Source organism: Hyperoodon ampullatus (genome assembly GCF_949752795.1).
Source record: "Hyperoodon ampullatus genome assembly, chromosome: 5".
NCBI lineage: Eukaryota > Metazoa > Chordata > Mammalia > Artiodactyla > Ziphiidae > Hyperoodon > Hyperoodon ampullatus.
This window is the reverse complement of record NC_136918.1, coordinates 31021650-31040773: the sequence shown is the minus strand read 5'-3', so window position 1 is coordinate 31040773 and position 19124 is coordinate 31021650. Positions and strand designations below refer to the sequence as shown.

Sequence of the window (19124 nt, the reverse complement as noted above, 5' to 3'; positions counted from 1 at the left end):
ATAAATTAAAAACAGCTTGTTACTTTACAGCTACACCTTGGGTTTCATTAGAGGCGGTAAATCTAACAGTGTGTCTAATGAGTCCTTCTGGAAATCACTTCAGCAGACAAGTCAAATAGCCTGCAAAAGAGAAGACACGGCAGAGGGCATAAGTCATCCTGCCGAGGTTCTCAGCCTTCTCTTGGAGGACAGACCAGGGCCCAAGGACAGAAGTTCCCAGGAGGGAAGGAGGCTTCAGCTCCACCTAAGGAAGACCTTTCTAACAGAGCTGCTCAACAACTGAATGGACTGCTTGGTGAGGTAGAGTCACTGGAAGTATGCAAGGTGGAAAGATCACCCTTGTAGAAGAGACTCCTGTATTTGCTAAGAGGTTAGACTGGATGAACCTCAGGTCTCTTTCAATTCTGAGATTCTAGAAAATTCCCTCAGGGAATTCAGAAGAGAATTCCTAAAAGGAAAGAGAAAGCACACATATGTATACTTTTAGAATCCTCTTGACTTTTTTCTTTTTTTCAAAAGGTACAATAGAAAATGTAGTCTGCTGTCTTTAAAATGCATATTCACCTTCCTACCACTAATAATTAGGAAGGGTCCATTATGACTTCTTTATATTATAAAGAAAAGATGGATGATTACATTTATAATTTCTGTAAATACTTTAGAAAAAAATGCTTAAAATCTAGTAGTCAATGCCCTAGAAACTTTATAGATTTTTAGGTAATATGCACAGATACAAATACATTATTAAATACAACTCACATCTGTGTTTTATTATACTCTAAAATATACAGGAATCTTGATGTACTGAAAGAGTGCAAGTAAATACAGTATTCAAGCAGTCACTATTTCTATTTACATGCTCATTAATTCTTCAAAAACCCACAAAATTATCAAATAGATCAAAATACTGTTCTGTGTTTTCACACTTTATATTCAGAAAAACCAGCTGATAATTTACAATGTCATAAAGTTTCCAGTTTCACAATACAAAAAGAATAAAATGAAATTGGGTATCATTTTGTGAAAATTTATGGAACTCTACCCAGACCTGGAAGACCCCCTACATATGTGACATCATTTTCACTGGGAAAGTGACAGTTACAGTAAAAGCAGACCCATATAAATTGTTATTTAAAAGCCTAAACATCAGCCTTTCCCCCCTCTTTTTGTTACTTAAAAGGCAGTCTTCCAATTCGGCAGGCAACTGCTTCCTTCCCTAAACAGTAGCATGTTATAAACACCCTACTTTAAATGTCAACAAGACCTAAAGGCTTTAGTATTTTAAACCTTGCCCAATATAGAAATGCCTTCCGAGAGAAACCTGATGGCGTTAACTTATGAATAACAAGGGAGTTTCTCTTTTTGATTCTTCACTAAACAATGACAACAAAAATCCCCCAATCCACTGTGGAGGCACAAGGGTGACACAGGCGATGAAGGTGTACCATCCAAAGTAGTGAGATTGAAAACTCCACTCCCCAGGACCACTTGGCTGCAATAGGGTGAAAATCATCTACTTTCTGATTTCATGAAATTTCCTTCTTCTAGGAAATCCTTTACATTTTCAAACAAAAATAGTTCAATTTTAAACCTAAACCATTCAAAACTGGGCAACAATAGCCCAACCCCAATCTACCTCATGTCTACATCACAAATATTTTCACCCTGACTGCACCCAATCAGCTGGTTTTCAATTCTAATATTATAAAAGTTGGAATTTTAAAATTTTTATGTAAAAGAAAAAAAAATGTAAAAATACATCTGCTTTCTCTCATGGTTTAATACAGTATTAGAAGGCTTTCAGATGTTTTCTTAAAAAAAAATCAACATTTAAAACCAAATCTCAGCTTCATTTTCAGAAATATTAAAGTTTGGTTTAGATAATGTCTCATTTCACCCGCTCCAGCTTCCGCAAAGTAGCATTCTATTAAAACCCTTTGAGTTATTTGGTCCTTTGGCAATTTGCTGTGCAATCATGCCTACTGTACCAAACTTTTATTGCCCTTAAATTTAGTTGTAGTTTTACTGATAAAACTGAAATCTAGTGTCCTTATCTCTTCTTTCACGGTAGTGTTGCTTGTGTGAGCAGATTAGGGTACACAGTGTCCCAAGTAATTCCTGGCACTGCAAAACCAAATTACATAATTCCACAAAGCCATGTGCCATCAAAGTGTTTTCCTCTGGTCAAGTCTATTTCAAGTTTCTAGAAGTCTCTTTTGCAAAACTTGCCTTTAAAACTCTTCTTCCTAATGTTACCTCATTTCTTCTATTCGCCCACTCGGTCATCTTTCCTCTTAGGCTGAATTTGTACGTGAATGAGAAAGTGCCTTCTTCCTGAAAAGCACAGTCTGAAGCGTCGGTGCCAGAACTCCCTCCCTGGACCTCTGGCTCAGCCGGTCAGTAGGTCTCGGAATCGGAGTCGTTGAGCTCGTCCACATCAGTGTATAAGTACTCCTGTTCGCCACTGACGTTGTTGAAGCTGCAGTAGGAGCTGGGCTCATTCCTCATGATGGGCAAGGCTTCGAAGCTCACTGTTTTTGAGGTGTTTGTATAACGGTTAATGGCATTGAATGTCAGAGATGATAAAGGACTACTTGATGAGACAGGCATCATGGTGGCCAAAATGAGAGCGAGGCAATCAGCCACGTCCTTGTTGGGAGCACAGGCCAAAGCTGGGGTATAGCCTAGAATTAAAGATAAAATTTAAAAATTACTCATCCTAAGACTCACTTCACGAATACAAGGAAATAAGCCTAAAGGCCTTCAACTTTACACATACTTTAAATTACCTAGCTTATATAATAAATTGGTTTTACTGGAATGACTCAGAACTTTCCAGTAAGTAGAGAAAGAGGAAAGTCATAGAAATCTAGGGTGGGAGGAGACCTAACAGACTACATTATAGCAGAGGAAACTGAGGCCCACGATGGATGATTCCTCCACTATCTCACAACTTATCTCTATCCATCCAGATTCATAGACAATATCAGACTAGAATAAGGGGAAAAAAACAGACTGATCAATCTTTGTTCAGAATGGTGGGAGAGTCTTACTGTTAATTTGTCGTTCTGTAAGTGCTTACAGGCTGAGAAACCTAAATGTGCACAGATTCATGAATGAGGCTCTGAGCAGGTGCTCAAAAGATGCTTGTTCAATGAATGACACATGGCCATCAATTAACTTTTCTTTTAGGGTCATAGCCCACTGAAGAAAAACAGATAAAGTAAACAGGTTTAAAGCTCCTAAGTCAAAACAAATGTTTCCTTTGTATATGTTCCCTTCTTTAGCAGAAGAAGACTGACTTTAGCCCTAAGGCACCAGAGTATCAATACAACAGAGTAAGGAAACACTTGGTTGGGTAGGGAGAGAAGATGGTGAGAACATACAGCCTAATTTAATCATCAACCTCTGTTGTTACTGGAGCAATTTATAACTGGATCATTAATTTGAAGGTTAGAATTGATCGTAAAATAAGATGGGTACTTGGGCTTCCCTGGTGGCACAGTGGTTGAGAGTCCGCCTGCTGATGCAGGGGACACGGGTTCGTGCTCCGGTCTGGGAAGATTCCACATGCCGCGGAGCGGCTGGGCCCGTGAGCCATGGCCGCTGGGCCTGCGCGTCTGGAGCCTGTGCTCCGCCGTAACGGGAGAGGCCACAACAGTGAGAGGCCCGGGTACCGCAAAAAAAAATAAATAAATAAAAATTAAAAATAAAAAAATTAAAAAATAAGATGGGTACTTACTATGACTTGCCAACTTTGGACCGTGATTACTATTTAACATTACAAAGTATGTCAGAAGACATCAGGTCACAGGCGACCTTCATTATCATCTGCTATACTATCCCTTCCATCTCTTTATAAGGAAAAGCTATATAAAACCTTGAAAATGATCAACAAAGATTGCCTACTGGCTACTGATTTAGAGCCTCATAGTGTGACCAAATATCTTATACAAGTTAGCGATTTAGGCTCCTGATTTCAATCTATATAGTTGCTGTATTTCCAGAAATGTAATTTACTGATAATAAAAGTGTCTTTTATAGCTAGGAGAGTTTGAACTTATCTTAGTGGGTGATACCACTCACTTCTATGGATTTCATGACTACATTTTACTAAGGATTCCCAAATCTCTATGTCCAACCTAGATCTTGCTGACTCTGGGCTCCAGATCCATATATCTACATCCAGTTACCCACTTGGAGTTTCCAGTGAACTTTTCTCATGTCCCTAACTGAACCCAGCTCTTCCTCCTACATTCTCATCTTAAACAATGGCACTTCCCCCACACATCACCCCACGCCGGGCTGCAGGCGACTTCTTCCCTCCCCGAGTTCCATCAAAAGGGCTCTAGAAACATCAACGTCCTTTCATCTCCAATGTCTCTGCCTTAATTCTGCCCACCCCCTCCTTCCACCCCTAACCGTGAACTTGTTTCCTAGTCTAGGCTTGCTCCCCTGCAGACGAGCTGCTGACTCCCTGATACACAGATCCTTTGCCACTTGACCTGAGAGACTCTGGCGTAACTCAGTACTCAAGTTGCCTTGCGTTGTATCTCTAAATACGTCACGCTCTCTGCTTAAAAAGTTTTCTCCCCACTTTTTACTTGTCCTTTGGATTTTGGCTCAGAACGCACTTTTGGGGGATGCCTTCCCCGATATCTCTCATGGCATTCTAGGGTTATTCTAACTGAACTGCTTCAAGGGCCTTGTGACAGCCTGTTTATATGCTCTGCCATTCAGGGAAGTAGGCTGTCTTACTCTACACTGTATCTGCAGGATTTAGCACGGTTCTCGGCACATCATCACCTAACACATACCCATTGAGCCCCACATGGCCGGCGCTCTCCTAACTGCTTAGAGTAGATCTGTGAGTGCAGCTGACAAAGACTCCTGCCCTCATATGTTAGAAGATAAACTCTATGGAAAAAAGAATGAGGAAGGAGTAGAGCAGGTTAAACAAGAACTGAGGATGCCATGGGGGGTGTGCAGCAGGCTGCAGTATAAAAAGGCTGGTCAGGATGGGATTCACTGAAGACATGACATTTGAGTTAAGACTGGAAACAGGTGAAGGGTTTAGTCAGAGACTGCTGGGGGCAGAGTGCTCCAAGCAGAGGAAGCAGCCAGAACAAACATGACAATGCATGTACATCCCTGGTGTGAGGCGCCGCCACAGCGGAATGCGACGACGGAGGAAGAGTAGGAGGTGAGGTGGGAGAGGTAATGGGGAGTGGGATGACCCAGTAGGGCCTTGGATATCATTTAAGGATTCTCAGTAAACTGAGATTCAGAGGGAAGCATCTTCCCATGTATTCTAAAAGGATCCTGGCCAGGGTGGTAAATGAGGGAAAAAAGTGGGCATATTTTGAACATACTCTGGAGGTGGGTCAGTAGTACACGCTGGTGGACGGTGCCCTGGGTGCGAGAGGGGTCGAGGAGCAGCTGTAAGGATGGGACCGGCCACCAGCTGAGCCAAGGGTGGCTGTGGGCACAGCAGGCTTAGCAGAGGGGGAGAGAAAGGCCCATCAGTTCAGTTCTGGACGTGTGCATTAGACATCCACTGTCTATTAGGCAGCTGGAGACAGAAATTTAGGAATTCTCAGCACAGAGGTAGTGTTTAGAACCAAAGGACTGGATGAGGTCACCCAGGGAGTGAATGTAGGTAGGGAAAGCAAAAAGAACTGAGTACTGAGTCCGAGAGCCCTCCAATATTAACAAGCTGGGGATAGTGCAAGAAATTATAACTAGTACTGTAGGAGGAAAACTAAGAAAATGTGGAGTCCTGAAAGCCAAGTAAAGAAAGTTTATCCAGAAAAAGGGATACACCTGAAACTAATATAATACTGTATGTCAGTTATACCTCAATAAGAAATGAGTAAAATAAAAAATAAACAAAAAATTTTCAGTTCCAGTAAATCTGGTTATTTAATCTAACCAACAAAGTAGTGAGTTATAAATCCTCATCCGGTTATCAATTCAAGGAACCAGGCATTTGTGAATGAAGAATGTCCTAGGGACCTCCCTGGTGGCGCAGTGGTAAGAATCTGCCTGCCAATGCAGAGGACATGGGTTCAAGCCGTGGTCTGGGAAGATCCCACATGCTGCGGAGCAACTACGGAGCCTGCGCTCTAGAGCCCGCAAGCCACAACTACTGAGACAGTGTGCCACAACTACTGAAGCCCCCGTGCCTAGAGCCCGTGCTCCACAACAAGAGACGCCACTGCAATGAGAAGCCCACACACCACAACGAAGAGTAGCCCCCGCTTGCCGCAACTAGAGAAAGCCTGTGCACGGCAACGAAGACCCAACATAGCCAAAACTAAAATGAATAAAATAAAATAAACAAAAAAAAAGAATATCCTAAAGAAGGATATTATAATCAAATCATATGTATTCTCTCCGACTCTCCCTCTTATCCTGCCCTGAAGTGATCTGTACCTACTGATCCCGGGAACAGTGTGCAGCACAATGGAAAGTCTGGAGATTTTTGGGGGGAATAGCGGACACTAGCTATGGTAAACTGCAACCTTCACATCCCTTATTCACATGTTTTCAATTCCACATTAAAAGCCTTTTCTTATTTTTAAAGAAGGAATAATCAGTTGTGTCAAATTCTAATGTGTCAAGTGAAAGGAGAGGTGACTCTTAGCATTGCAGTGGTCACTGGTGACCTTGCTGAGAACCGTTCTGTAGTGCGGTGCGGGTAAAAGCCTGACCAGGGGGGATGCACGAGAGCAAGAAAAAGGAGAAGTGGAGAGAGAGGGAGAGCCAACTTTTGAGTAACTGCTGCAAAGGGGAACAGAGAAATATGGCAACAGCTGGTAGGAGCAGTGGGAGTAATGAAAGATTTTTTAAGATGAGAGAAATAATGTTTGTATGCTGATGGGAATAATCTAGAAAGATTCCTACAAAAAAAGTCATTATTACAGGACACGAAAGCAAAGAATCGCTAAAGTGACAGTCTCAAGTATGCAGAAGAGGATAGGACCTAGTGCATAAGTGGGAAGATTAGCTTTAGACAAAACCTGGCATTTAAGTAAGGGCCTTGATATATATTTGTTGACAGAACAAATTCTTTGAATACTAAGATAAACAAAAGTGGTATCACTAAACCAAAGTTAGTAAACCCTAACTCTGATTTAATAAATACATGAAACTCAGAAGTTCACCTGTTAGATGGACTTTTCTTGCTTCTCTTGCCCTTATTCCCTTTGCCACAAAGTATAAGTCCTAGTCAGTATTAACTTCAGCTCTTCTCTTTGACCAATAAAAAATATCCAAGTCTACTTTACTTCAAATATGGATCATCGAAAGATGAAAGTTTCTAACAGGTTAAGGAAAGAGAACACAGAAGCTACTTACCATTTTCATCTACTGCAAGCACACTTGCTCCTTTCCCCAAAAGTTCTTGAACCACCATTGTTAGCCCATTTCGGGCAGCAACATGCAGAGGTCTGGAGGGAAAAAAATATGTGTACACGTACATGTGTGCACACCCATGTGTGTGTGTGCTCGTTCACTCTCTCCATCCTGGTTGTTGAAGACCATTTTTGCTTGGCTGTGCAGATCTAGAGATGCAAACTGGAGGCCCGTGGTCCTGACAGCAATGAAGATGGGAGCAGGGCACGGCAGAGCCAGCGTGCAGTGCACTGTCAGGCCTTGTCATGCACCTGAGCTCAGCCCTGGGCCCATCAACAGGTTTCCACCTTCACCAAACTCTTTTGTGAGTTTCCTTCAAGACTCAATGTTTGAAGAGATTTTACTAACTAAACTGCCTTAAGTTGTTCTAAGAAATGTAGTTGGCAAACACGTATAATAGAATATACAATAAAAACTGTAAATTGCAACAGCACAAATTCCAACAGGCTCTGAAAACAGTTTACAGGTTCCATGACTCATTTTTGGACCCTTAAGGGATCTGACTGATACATGAATGGGAACCAGTATTATAAGGTTTTTCCCTTTACTAAGTCTCAAAGTAGAACAGCAAATGAAAATGGAGAGAGGACAATGGGAGACACTGATCCAGGATTTAAGGAGTCACCTGGAGGCTGGCGGTTCACAATTAGAACTTGATTATTTCTGAAATCTCTCTAGCTTACAGACACGTATAAAACTTTTTGCCTCATTTACTGCTAGTGTCAAATAATGTATTATTCCAGTTGGTTGCCATAAAACACACAGAACAGTATTACTTTCCTCCATAAAACTGGATTGAGAACACATTTCAATTCAAAAGCTTTTTTAGTAATATGCCTTTTAATTATGATGATTTTAGAAATGAGTTTTGTCACTTATAAGAACTGTTCCTTATTTTTTAACTGCTTCTGTGACAGACTGATTCCAATGGTCCCATGTTAAAAAAGAACCCCATTAATCATCTTTATAATTATAGATCACAAGGTTTACACTAGACACTGAAAGTACTCACGTTTGCAAAGCTGCATTGGTTGCATTGATGAGGTTTCTATCTGTTATCTTTTCCAGTATTAACAAGGCACTAGTTTCATGACCCTAAAATTATGGCAAATAACTCTTAAAAACTTCAGCACCATTAAAGATAAATATATACACTCAATACACCCCAACCCTAGTCCATGTAACATACACATCACCATACATATGCCATGCATTTTCTTGGCTAATGCCTTAAATATTTGCCCGAACATGTGTTGGTGTAATGGGGTTACAGAAGAGGACAGGAATATTTAAGGTCAGAGAGATTAGGGAAAGACAATCATTACGTTTAGGCTTGTGGTCCAAAACTTACTCGGCTTACTGGAAACTTTCATATACTACGGTGCTTAACACATCAGTATTTTTTCCCAAGAAATCTGATGTCAGTGATTATTAGAGAGGTTTGGTCCCTAGCTCTGTTCATTTTAGTTAAGTGGAAAAACTTTAAATGCCACTGTTAATATTAACAATGAAAATATATCCTTAAGATGTGTACCTACCTTGCTGCAAGCCAAATGGAGGGCGGTGTTTTTACTGTTATCTTGTAAAGTCAGATCTGCACTAGCACTGCTAACCAGCATCTCTGGGAGGAAAAATTGTATCAACTCTTTTGCTTATGAACATACACCTCAGATTACTAATAACTCACTGTAGAGAAATGAAGACAGAAAGGAAAAATATCCCTCTAGCAAAAACTTAAGTGCAAAAAACACACTGTAACATAAAGGTCTATACCATATTGTTATACTGTTGTATAAGTAACAGACAAGAAAAACAGCAACTAACATTCCTTTTGTGAGGTCTTACTAAATTTCAAAGACTGTTTTAAGTGCTCTGGATTTATAGTAACTTATTTACCCCTCAAAACAACCCTACAAAGTCGATACTGTTATTTTTCTCACTTTATACATGAAAAAATTGAGGCAGGAGGTTGCTTAGTTGGCAGATCTAGAACCACATTCGATCTGACTCCAGAGCCAGGGTTCTTAACCACTATCCTAACACTGCCTGCTAACGTCACTATTCAATCAGTAAGGGCAAATGGAAATACTGTGGGCCTAAACAAGTGAAAGGTTTTAAATCTCAGAAGCGGTGAGATAACTAATGCAAAATTCAGTGAACTAGAGTCAGATGGGTGGGAGCTACATTATACATAAGCAATATCCACATTTAGAGTAGTAAAAGCCTTAAGCAGTTTCTTTACCAACTGTATTAGTCTGTCCGTTTTCTGCAGCCATCATGAGAGGTGTTTTCCCAGAGGAGTCCACAGAGTTGACATGAGCATTATGGCTGAGCAGCAGCTGCAAGCACTCTACATGGTCTGTGAAGGCGGCCGCGTGGAGAGGAGTTCTGCACACGGAGAAATGGGAAGACTGGACTAAATCTGTGCACTGTATACTCTTAATTTATGAAAGCAATTTTCAAGGGTTTACATACTAGGTATTGCTTGGATACAAATAGGCTTAATGGGGGGAGCTTACTAACTCCTGCTGCAAAAATTTGTGTTTCTGATAATACAGAAGTCCCTTAATTAAACTAGTATAAATAAAGATAAATTATGAAATTGCCCAAAAAATTACATCATTAAAGGAAATTCTGAAAGAAAGAAATCCTGACCCAAATACAGCCATCTATTACAGATGCTGGACTCTTCCTATTTAGAAATCTGTTAACTTTACTAAAAAGAGTCTTTGGGTAACACACATCTTTTTTAAAAAGGGAAATCTTTTAGCCAGGAAGACTGGCTAAAAGTCATGGTAGAAAAGCCTTTTATAATGAGAATGTAATTAAGATTTTATAACAATTTATACTTGTAAATATAAAATCAACTTTTAGTTAATAATGGGGTTTCTTTAAATTCTTCCACACTAATCTAGTAGTTAAAATGTCCTACATGGTTGACTTCCTACCTTCCTTTGGAATCTGTGGCGTTCACGCTGCTGGCGCCTAACGTGTCAATTAACATCTCAGCAGCACCTTCGTTGTCATTTATCCTGTGAAGGTAACAAGGTGATCACTCTCACAGCCATGGTGTATTTCTCAACCACTCAAACCAAATCCGATTCATTCTGCCTTTACTTACACAGCACAATGCAATGGACTGAAAGCATTTCCTTCCGTTTTCTGGAAAACGTCCTGTTCTAAAAGGAGTTCTACACATGTCTCGTGACCTAAATAAGTAAATGAGGATCAGATATTAAAATCCAAAAAGGATACTGAGGTGCCCATGCACACCAATATATCCCTACAGATAAGGCTTTACAAGGACTGCAAGTAATCAGTTCCCTGAACCCATTAAACATCACATTTTTAGGCACTTTGGAATTCAATGTACCACCTCAGGACCTAAAGTACAGTAGCTTCTTACGATAATTTAATATCAGTTTATTATTATTTGTGTGTGCGTGTGTGTGTGCGTGTGTGTGTTTTGGCTGTGTTGGGTCTTTGTTGCTGCGCATGGGCTTTCTCTAGTTGTGGCGAGCAGTGGCTACTCTTCATTGTGGTTGGTGCATGGGCTTCTCATTGCAGTGGCTTCTCTTGTTGCAGAGCACGGGCTCTAGGCTCGCTGGCTTCAGTAGTTATGGTGCATGGGCTCAGTAGTTGTGGCACATGGGCTTAGCTGCTCCATAGTATGCGGGGTCTTCCCGGACCAGGGCTCGAACCCATGTCCCCTGCACTGGCAGGTGCATTCTTAACCACTGCGCCACCAGGGAAGTCCAATATCAGTTTATTATGGACATGACAAATATTTACTTTGTGGGGAAAAAAAATTAGTCTCATTATTCTTTTCTATGGTGACCAGTTAGAGCTATTTGGGCATTATTTTTTTAAATGTCCTATTTATATAGCACAGTATAACTTTCAAAATAATATATGTTTATGCAGCATAATTAATTTCAAAATTTGAGTATTTTCTGGCTCTACTAAGGAGTTAATGGTAAAATCTCAAATTCTATCAAAGTGTTCAGAAGGAAAAAAGTACATGTCCCTGTCCCCACCCCATTCCCCAGTTCCACTCTCTAGTGACCACTAGTGACCATTATTACCTTACAGTTCCAGAAAAATTTTAGGCATATATAACTGCATGCACATAAACACTTCCTTTTAAAAAAATTTTTACACAATTGGGATGTTCTGTTCTGCAACTTGTTTTTTACTTTAAAAACTATATATCTTCCCACAGTAGCATATAGAGATATCCTATTGTTGAATGTTTGGAAGAACTTCACAGTATCAGAATGTATCATAAAGGATTTAATCTCTAATTATCGGTTTTGAGGTGATTGCTGGTTTTTCTTTGTGATATTATCAACAACGTTGTAAATGTTCCAGTACTTAAAAAGTATTTATTTCTAGGAACAATTTTCTAGAAATGATCTTGCTGGGTTAAAGGTCAAGTATATTGATTACTAATAGGTATCAGGTCCACAGTTTTTAATAGCAACTTTGAAAACAGGGGAAAACCTCATATTTCAAACCTCATATTTGCAAACCTGAGATTTTCAAACCTCACATTTTCTTAATCCAATTTTCAAAGCCAGGGTTTTAGTAAAAGTACCCCCACTGCTGTACTAATGGCAGAAAATGAAATGTTGCTTCTTTTATTTCGTTAGTCATTTGGGATGTGCGTTAGGAATAAATTAGATTCTTAAACAGCCTCTTTGCTTCCATGGCTTAACATCTGGCTAACAAAGTGATGCTCTATTTCTTTTCTTTTTAAATTACTCTAACATTCTCAAACAATAGTTCATCTTAATCTTTATCCTATAATTGTTTTTACCAGGAAAAGAAAGTATGTTTTAGGAAACCTATGGTTATGTTCCATCATCTGTCAGTTGTTTCATCCAGTGATTCTCAACTGGAGCAATTTTAGCCCTCAGGGGACATTTGGCCATGTCTAGAGACATTTTTGCTTATCACAGCTGGGGACGGGGTAGGGAAGGACTATGGCATCTAGTGGGTAGAAGCCGGGGCTGCTGTTAAACCTCTTGCATGCACACGACAGTCACTCACAACGAAGGATTATCTGGCCTCAAAGGTCAACAGTGCTGAGGGTGGGAAACCCTGCTTCAATTCTCCTTCTCCAAATGTTAACTCATGGCCAAGAAGTAACCAAGGAAAGTTGTCCAGTATTGATTTGAGAGTCTCTTATTTTCCTGGGATAGCAGTTCTCAAGGTGTGGTCTGGGGAGCTGCAGGGTGATACTGCAAATTATTCTTTTCTTTAACGAGCCATCAAAGAAATGTGCCACTCTATTAATATTTTTTTGAAAAATAGTTGTTTTTCATAAAAATGCTATTTTTATTAACATGTAATGGATTTATTATTATTTTAAAATAAATTAATAAATATCCTTAAATTTCTCAGTCCTAATTTCCAATATAGTAAATACTAACAGCTATAAGCCACAGGTCCTGAGACTGAAAGATGTGAGAATCACTGCGTAGACTGTGAATGGCAAAAGGGAGTCCCGGGGCTCTGGATTCAGCAGTCATTACTGGGGTCATGTCAAGCTGAAAAATTCTTCACTTTGTGTCCTGGTTTATAAAAGTATATAGGATAAAACTGGTCTCTTCATGTTTTAGAGGGATATTCTGAAGATGCTTATAGCTTCATAAAAATTGATACATTTTTAAAAGGAACACATGAGATCATGGAAGTATTCTTAGTTCTGTGACTGAATGACTATATAAACTGGAAATCTGAACTTTAAAGTTGGATATGCATAACCAGTTCTCTTCTAAAGCTTTGTCATCATTCCATTTTAATTTTGAGAGAAAGGTTGTTTTCTATCCTGTTGGAGTGCTTCCAATTTTTTTTTTTAGCTGTACGATAATTGCTAGTCAAAGTAAAACTATTTTACATATTCTACTCTCAGAATGCCAAATTATAAAATAGGCTTTTGGCTGTAAATATGGTATTAATTTTACACTGCCTGTACAGTCTTTGTACATATAGCCAACACACATCTAATTCCTTTCAGCTCAATTCAGAATCATCACCAATTCTGCTACAGTCTGGAAATTAGACACATCTGTTATGATCTTTAAATGGCAACCAGGCACGTAGTTTGTGCAAAATTTTGTGTCTTGTACACAACGTGCTCAGAGAGTCTAAATTCAGCAGTGATGGAGTAAGAAACTCACTTTAGGAAAACCGTGTTCTCCGGAAAGACGTGGTAGGAATGTTATAATAAATAGCAACTCTCCAAAGAACAGTTACAGCAGTATTTTTACAACTAAATGCTCTACCTGAGGAAAAATACCTTACTGTGTGATTTTTCCAATGGTTAATTCTCACTGACTTAAAAAAAAAAAAAAGAACCAATAAAAGTCTGTTTCAAAATAGTTTTATCTGTGGATGTTTTCCTACTATTTGGTTTTCCTTATACTTGTAAGATGTCAAGTTACATTATAAATACAAACCAATTTCAATGGCAAAATACAGTATCTTCTTTGACTTAGGATTTATCTTGGACAACTTTGCTATATTCATTAAATACCAACTTTAGTGAGTTGAAAAAGGAAGAAGAGTTGAAATCCAAAGGTTTTACAGTTTTCAAAACTATTCTGGCTAAGGATCTGAGGTAGTAAAATATGAAACTGACTAAACCAAGCTTTTGAATTAGCAATATATTTAACTATTCAAGTTTTCTATGGCACCATCAGTACTCAGAGTTGCAAAATGACCAAATGTAGCTACAGGTCAATCCTCAAGAAGAGATCAAAGCTTTCTCAGAGCAAAAGAATAGAGCTCTCAATTCTGATACAAGAATTAATATGAAAATCAAACTACTGTATCTAGAAAATGTTTATGAAAATGTTTAAACTATAATTTTGCAAGATTCAGATTTCTCCTCTTTTACCACAACTCAACAATTATTTGTCAAAATGGCTCCCAGTAAAAGAACCACATCAAACAGTGTATTACAGAAAGATAGAAACCTCCTCTCTGGCAAGGCAGTCAGCTGAATTTTATAACAGCCACTATGCTTATTTTTTTAAGCAAGTGGATATTATATAAAGAGGCAATTTCTATTTTCTGTACATTTTGAGGGAAAGTTGTTAGAACTGTCAACTAGTTTTGTAGATGTGCTATTACAACTAACAATAACCTGAATGCTACACTGAAATTCAAAACAAATAAAAAAAACCCTCTCATCCCTGATAAAACCCTAAGCATACACTTAGGCAGGACTGATGTTTTACACTGCATATAACGTACCCAAATGTTTTCTAAGATGATCAAATCTCAATATGCTCTGTTACTTACATTATTTTAGTGACACTTCAAAAGCCAAATCCCATTTTTCACATCTATCCTTTAAAAATAGCTTTATACTTCTCTGATTGACCTTTAATGAGTCTACCTGTAAAAGGACTTAACTGTGACGGTTAGTCTCCAGGAAGCTAAAAGTAAGTCTGTTATAATCATGCAGCCAAGTTCACTTAACCACAAACGTGTCCAAGTTTCTAGTTTCTACTTCCGTGATTTATTCTACTAGGATTTTATTCCCTTAAAATGTTGAACATACATGTTACTGTTGATATAAGGATCTTAACTTGCAACGTGCTCAGAAAACATACACAGATTTCAGCCTAGAATATGATACATTTTCAGTTTCTCTTACTTTTGTCATTTTTTTCCCTAATAACAAGTACATTTAGAAAGAAAAATATAATAAAAATACAAACATAACTATATAAAAGACATTGGAAATATTATAAAAGTATATTAATAACAAATAATATTAATATTATTAATAATGTTATAAAAGTAATATTATAAAAGTATCTTAAAAATGCAAAATACTTATTGAAGCAAAAGTCTAAAAAACTTTTAAACTTAGTGACTGCTTATCTCAAAACATCTGTGACAACCAGCATCTTGGCTTTGGCATGACAAGGCACTGGAGTAAGCCATAACTACATGGTAGGTCATTCTTAATATATCATTCTCATGAAAGTCAGAACGTGTTAGTTGTCTCTCTGTGGTACATAACAGGCAGGTAACGTGGGTCTATGTCTGTGTACTTAACCGTTGTAGCAAGCCCAGTGAAGCGCCGTGTATCCATGATTGTCCGCCATGGCTGGATTTGCATCCATAGATGCTGCTGACTGCAGAAGAGCTCCGAGAACACCAATGTGTCCACAGGCAGCTGACAAGTGTATTGGTGTCCGGCCCCTGCTATCTCGTAATAAGCACTTAGCACCATGTTGAAGCAATGCATCTACACACTCTTCATGGCCTGTGACTGCCTGAAAGAAAAATTATTTGCATGTAGCTGAATACACTATGTTGGGCACTCCATGCTAATTATTGCTAATTACGAATTTTAAAGTCCATATTCCCCATGTCCTCCCACCAATCAAGGCATTTATCATATTTTGAGTAACCCAGTATTTTTACTGAAAGTGGCTTAAAAATTTAAAGCAGTGACTTTGTCAAAATAAAAGTAAATATGAAAACCAGGAATAATGGGACTTCTAGTTCAACAAAAAAAATATTTCAAAGGTGAAAAAATTAAGACAAAACATATAAGAAAATAGTTGTGATAATGGAAAAAAGTAAAACTGACATCAATTCTACTCAAGGCTTTAGGGTTATAAAAATTCTTTTTTTAAATTAATTAATTAATTTATTTATTTATTTATTTTTGGCTGCGCGGGGTACTCTTAGCGCCCTCCAGCCACGGTGAGTGAGGGTCACTCCTCGCTGCGGTGCGCAGGCTTCTCATTGAGGAAAACAGGCCCCAGGCACCCAGGCCCCAGCAGCTGCGGCACACAGGCTCAGTATTTGTGGCTCGTGGGCTCTAGAGTGCAGGCTCAGCAGTTGTGGCGCATGGGCTTAGCTGCTCTGCGGCACGTGGGATCCTCCCGGACCAGGGCTCAGACCCGTGACCCCCGCACTGGCAGGCGATTCCCAACCACTGCGCCACCAGGGAAGTCCCCTAAGATTTTAAAATTCTGTTCCAACATTATTCTTCTCTGGATTAAGTTGTGTTTTGTGGTTGTTAAAAATTAGAGTTCAAAAACTAAGACAGTGAAAGAAACAGTAAAGATTATTTGGTAAAAATTAAATGAAGAAAAATATAAACACAGCCTAGTTCAGTTTTAGGTAAAATGAGGTCATAAAAACTTTCAGAAAGGAAGCAAGAACACTCTGCTTACCCCTCTGTGCAGTGCCGTCCTTCCCCATTTATCTTTGGCATCTACGTTTGCTCCTTTGTTCAGCAGTGAGTAGACACAGTCCGTGTGCCCGTTGAGCACAGACAGCATCAGAGGAGTCCTGGGTAACAAAAGGAGCAGCTCCGTCACCACCGAGACTTCATCCATGAAAATACACTCTGTTGGCCTGCCTTCTAAACATGTCTTTCTGTGATGCAACTTTAAAGTATACTTAAAAAACTGTATTTGATGTTACTCAGTTACACACTATGACAGACTTACTAAAATAGGGGGGCAAAGGTATGAAGATTAACAAACATCCTAAAACTAATTTATAAATTAGTAAAACTTACTGTCCATTTCCATCTTGAATATCTACTGCATTCTGTGGTTCTGCATTTCCTATTAGTAGCCGTAAGCATTCCGAATGACCATTTGTTGCTGTAAAGTGATATTCAAAAATTTCAGCAATTATATATCTATAAAATGATAAAATAGAAAATGTCCATCTTAAACCACATTTGCTAGATATAATTTTGGAATATTCACTGAATTTAACAGGCAAGAAAGAAAATGCTCATTTTATTTAGCTCTCTGGTGGTGCCAATGTGGTCAGGAAGGGCTGCCTGCCTCCAGCCAAGGGATGAAATCATGATCAGACAGGTCAATCACATCAACCCCATTCTCCTTTGCCAATGATTGGTTTCAAGTTCTGCCCACTGAGATGTGAAGAAGTCTGGAGGACGTCTAGGAAATATTTTTATTCTCGATAGTGAAGGTCCTCCTTCTTTCCCGATTTTAGATGTGATCCTTGGGAATGCTTCAAGGAAATTGTTTGGTCCATCATTTTTTTTTTAAACTGGATTCACAGATACTCAGTACACAGCAGCTACTGATGAGTGTTTGTATCGTCTAAGCTCAACACCCAAAGCATCAGGCATAAGATCCCTGTGGGAAAGGACTGGCTCACATCCAGAACCAATGTCCTTTCCATGATTTAAGAGTAAGATGCTCCCCAGCAGGTCTCCAAATTTCAAAGGCATCCTGGTTCTAACCAAGGCTTGCATTTATTGAAGAGGTGGGTGCTAACGGTAACCTGTAACTCTTTCAGTGGGTAGGACTTATGAATTACATGGCATTGGTCAGCCACTTCTGAGGGACGTACTAGTGTCTTGGTTCAATATTTATCTATTAAGAGTGCAAACACTCCATGACAGCTTTAAATTAGCTCTGCAAATAACGTGCTTACAATATAATTTTTCAAGTTGCAGAATAATATACAACTTCACTCTTTTTCAGAATAAGGTAACAGAAAATGATAGCATTTTGACTTCTTATTTTTACCATATAGCAGTTTATATACATATCCTTATTAGGACTTTTAATCCATGATTAAAATTTTTGTCTTTGAGCCCTGCTTGATTATCTGATAGTTCCTGAAAGGCTTCTCTGGAGCAACAGTGGGTGTTACCTATAGTCTTCTAAAATGCAAGTTTTCCAAATGACCAGAAGCAAAGTCCCAGACCTACATTCAAATGGATCCACTTTAAGGATCCCCCTATAAAAACAGACTAAGTGAAATGAATCTAATCATATGAAGATGGCCTATGGGGGACGAGACAAATACTTGGCTAGGATTTCTTCACATATACCAGTCTTGAATTCATTATTTAAAATTAATACTGCCTTGTAGTAATTCCTGTAGAGAGTTGTGAATCTGCATCTGCCAGTGGCACAGCGGGTACTGAGTCATCACAGTGGCATTGTTATGTAGTTTTGCATTTTCACACATCTACAACATCACAAAACACTCCATGGAGTAGTTCTCGCATAGCAGGCACTCTGTATTCCTGTCTGATTAATGTTTAATGCAGTACCCTGGTACAGTAAGTAAAATGTTTATCAGTTATTAAATGAAAGCACATACCAATCCAAAATAATTTCCATCAAAAAGCAGTAAAAAAAAAAATTGTATTTTTTTTTGTTGATAAAGTACTTCAGAAGTTAGACTATTATATAAATCCAACTTCTAAGGTAGATATTTTTTTAAAGTGATTATAATCTTGCTGTTGGTTTTTCCCTGACAGTAGAATCATTAGAATTGTTAAAGTCAAAATTGTTAAAACAATTACCAGGAGTATAATATACAAGAAATTGGAAAAGAAGAGCATTAGATGGAATGTGGTAAATAAAATCATTCATAGTCTTTGACATACCTGCTGCATGTATAGGTGTTCTCTTCAAAATGTAATCTTTGACTAAGATTGAGGCTCCCTGATTAATGAGAACATCCACACATTCTACATGGCCCTTAAATGCCGCAAGGTCCAAGGGTGTCCTTCCACTACTGTTTCTCACATCAAGATCTAACAAAGACTGTACTAACACTTCTAGTGCTTGATGGTGACCATGATAGGCCTGGGAATAAATAAAAATATAAATTAAAAAAATACATATTTAGACTGACTTCTTAGAAACCCTAGAAAACATAAAGGGAGTAGT

At 38.7% G+C, this 19124-nt stretch overlaps 1 protein-coding gene across 3 annotated transcripts in view; it reads right to left on the bottom strand.

Moving 5' to 3' along the window:
- Window positions 1-2397: 2397 nt before the first annotated feature.
- The window catches only part of ANKRD28 (ankyrin repeat domain 28), a gene marked incomplete at both ends in the record, with an annotated part of 160977 nt that continues 144250 nt past the window's right edge, over window positions 2398-19124 (bottom strand). For all 3 annotated transcript variants that reach the window (XM_079705037.1, XM_079705036.1, XM_079705038.1), the window contains 11 exons: window positions 2398-2684; window positions 7360-7451; window positions 8429-8511; window positions 8955-9037; window positions 9659-9804; window positions 10365-10448; window positions 10538-10625; window positions 15494-15713; window positions 16626-16743; window positions 16976-17063; window positions 18839-19040. In XM_079705037.1, the coding sequence (XP_079561163.1) occupies window positions 2398-2684; window positions 7360-7451; window positions 8429-8511; window positions 8955-9037; window positions 9659-9804; window positions 10365-10448; window positions 10538-10625; window positions 15494-15713; window positions 16626-16743; window positions 16976-17063; window positions 18839-19040 (1491 nt within the window). The remainder of the gene's footprint in view (window positions 2685-7359; window positions 7452-8428; window positions 8512-8954; window positions 9038-9658; window positions 9805-10364; window positions 10449-10537; window positions 10626-15493; window positions 15714-16625; window positions 16744-16975; window positions 17064-18838; window positions 19041-19124) is intronic.